The sequence below is a fragment of the Gavialis gangeticus genome, unplaced genomic scaffold (assembly GCF_001723915.1).
Source record: "Gavialis gangeticus isolate Ggan-Ray unplaced genomic scaffold, GavGan_comp1, whole genome shotgun sequence".
In the NCBI taxonomy this organism is placed as follows: domain Eukaryota; kingdom Metazoa; phylum Chordata; order Crocodylia; family Gavialidae; genus Gavialis; species Gavialis gangeticus.
In genome coordinates, this window is record NW_017729031.1 from 49,032,699 (window position 1) to 49,035,831 (window position 3,133).

At 45.2% G+C, this 3,133-nt stretch overlaps 1 protein-coding gene across 3 annotated transcripts in view; it reads right to left on the reverse strand.

Moving 5' to 3' along the window:
- The window catches only part of GALNT3 (polypeptide N-acetylgalactosaminyltransferase 3), a 32,774-nt gene that overhangs the window by 9,739 nt on the left and 19,902 nt on the right, over positions 1–3,133 (reverse strand). For all 3 annotated transcript variants that reach the window (XM_019522735.1, XM_019522734.1, XM_019522736.1), the window contains exon 7: positions 1,155–1,286. In XM_019522735.1, the coding sequence (XP_019378280.1) occupies positions 1,155–1,286 (132 nt within the window). The remainder of the gene's footprint in view (positions 1–1,154; positions 1,287–3,133) is intronic.

The following is a 3,133-nucleotide window of genomic DNA, read 5'->3' on the forward strand; positions in this document are numbered from 1 at the left end:
CTGAAACTGGTTTGAGATAAACCTGGTTGAATGTAGTATCAGATTTAACTGATTGAGGTCAAACCAGTTTATGGAACTTGTGTTCCAGACCCCTTCCTGGTTTAAGTTAAATCAGAGTCCTTCCGCATTCCAGCATGCTCTGCAGCCCTGGCGGCTGAGCTGTCTATTCCAGCCAAGCAGGGTTGACCCTGCTCCTCTCCTCCATAGTCAGAGCACTATCACTGCTCTGGCTGGTTAAGAAAGCGATGGGGATGGGAAACCCTGCTCGAGTGCTGCGGGGTCTTTCTGGCAAGGGAGCAGCAGCCAGACCACAGTAGTGGAGGTTTAATCCCCCCATTGTGGGGGGGAGGGGCAGCGCTGGCACTGATAGGCTCCATTTGTGCACCTGGGGCCATGGCAGCCAGATGCCAATAGCCTGAGGGAAAGGGGGGCAGGGTTAACCCCCCCATTGCAGGCAGCGGCAGCAGCAGGGGCACTGACATGGCACCCTGGGTTAAGTCCCTCTGAGGAGGGGCCAACCACCTGCGGGGAGGGCTGCTACAGGCCAGGGACCACCACAGCCCAGCCAGGCCTGCAGCCCATGAGTGCGGCCTGGCCCAGCCCAGCCCTGTGGCCCAGGGGCATAGGCAGCAACTGGCCTGGAGCAGCCCACCCTGAGTACCTGGCACCATCGCTAGCAGGCAGCAGGTGACAGGTGCCTCACCTCCACCCTCCATAATAATGTTTCCACACCACCACTGGGAGAGGAAGGGGTGGGTTGCCATGGGCCAGCTGCTGCATATGCCTACAGACCTCAAGGCCAGGCAGAAGGACCAGGCAGACATTACTAATGTGTTGGCAATCCAAGCAGGGCTAAGGTCTAGCATAATAAAATGACCTATGAAAGTAAAATGCTAGTGATAAGAAAGATTTTCCTAAAATTTATCAGTGTAGACAAATGTCAGGAACTGGCCTAAAGAATGTTCAAACATGAAGATCTTTAGGAAAAAAAATCCACCCACACTAGTCAAGAGAATTCCTCAAGCCATATAACAACTGAATTTAAACAGAATCACAAAGCTACTGTTTCAACTAAAGCAGCATGAAATCCGGACAATTTTAGTGACAGAACAGCATAATGAAATAGAAAATAACCAAAATTGGAATGTACTCACAAAACCAGATAATGGAGGATTCAGGTCTGGCACATATGCCTCAGGATAAATGTTATTTAGATACCAAGTAAAATTTTTACAATGCAAGCGTTGCCTTAAATCAAGTCTTTTTGAGATGTCTCCAAATATTTTCTGTTGGAAAAAAGTCAATAAATTCAGGTTTATTAATCAACGATGATGTTCTGTGTAGAAGCATTAAATAAGTTTAGATGTGAAAATCAAATCTAAAATCTGAAGCTTGAATTTTAAACCATACCAAGTCAAAAAAGCAAGACTAACGCAACAATTTAGGACATTAAGATTTCAGATCGACTTGTAGAGTTAGAACCCATGATCTCCTACACACACTTTAGAATGCTACAGGCAGGGGAAACACTTGCTTTCTTTGAGGCAATATGAAGCATCCTCAGTCCCAGGAGGGAATGGCACACTGCCAGGAACAGAAAAAGTGTGTGTTCAGCAGGCAAGAGATTACTTGAGAAATCTGAGCATGGCTACAAAGTTAATGGAGGGTTCCTAAGAAGAGAGTGCTGTTAGACAACCAAACGGGGAAGCCTACACCATAGCAAATATCAAGGTAACATCAGAAGACTACATGGAATAAATATTTTACCAGGTACCTTTACTGTTAAAGTATCATGTAAAGTCTAAGAGAAACAAACTAGATTAAGGTAAATAACCTGTGGGCGTAATAAAATAAAGGCCTTCTAATTCCCTCATCTTGAACTTCTATGCACATGCACCAAGTGGTTGGTAACCTTTTAAGATGCAGGTGGACAGACTCAGTTCAGGTCACAAAAAGAAAGGAGGGTATAGGATCCAGCAACAGCACAGGGAAAATGCCCACCGCTGCTCCTTCTCCCTATGACAGCATGGAAAAAGTGACAGCTGACAAAGCATAAGCCCCCCACTCCCAAAACTTCACATCTACATGCCAGATCAAATGGCTCTGCAGGCCAGATACAGCCCATAAGTTGCCAACCCCTGCCTTAGATGGCATACCCTAGAACAGTGGTTCTCAACTTCACTAGACTCAAGGCATCCCTCAGTGGACTTGAGCACCCCTCCTTAACTCTTTGTGAATTAAGTGGCATATAATTTAAAAAAATAATGTATATATATTACAGTGCTCACCTCCTTGCAGGGGGCCAGGCAGTGGGGGTAGGGGGTTAGCCACATAGAGACAAACCTCGGCCTGCATGTATCTGCTTATCTCCTCACCTAAAGGCAGGTATTTAAGGTATCTGGAAACACCTATGCAGAACCCTGGCTGAGAAGCATTGCCCTAGAACCTGAAAGGTATTTAAGTATCATACTGGCATTGATTTAAATGGGAATTAGGCATCTAAAACACCTTGGAGGATCTGGGCCTATACACTTAACATGGAAGAGGCAAGTCATCCATTTGGCAAAAAGTACTGGAATCAAGTAAAAATACATTTCAAACCACTTTGGATATTAACTCTTGTTACCAGAAACAAGTTTGAACTATAAAATAGACATTTCTCCAAATAATTAGAGGCCTGGGAAACATGACTTATTAGGAAAAGCTAAAAGAACTAGGGTTAATTAGTCTGAAGAAAAGATGGGGGGAAGGAGGGTGAGGGAGGAGAAGAGGACGTTTCATAATAGTCTTCAAATACCTATGTCTGACGGGCAATTATACAGAAGATGGAGACAGGTTATTCTCTGTAGGTGTACTAGATAGGACTAAAAGCAATGGACTCAAGGTGTAGCAGAGGAAATTTCATTTGGAGATTAGGAGGAACTTTTGACCATGACAGTGGTTAAGCACTGGAACAGGCTACCGAGAGAATTTGTGGCATTTCCTTCCTTAGAAATTTTCAAAAGCAGGTTGGACAGACACTTAGCTTGGATGGCTGAGTCAGGGATGATCCTGCCTTAGTTTCATAGTTTCTAGGGTCGGAAGGGACTATGCACCTAGTCCGACCCCCTGCCGTGGCAGGAAAGAGTACTGG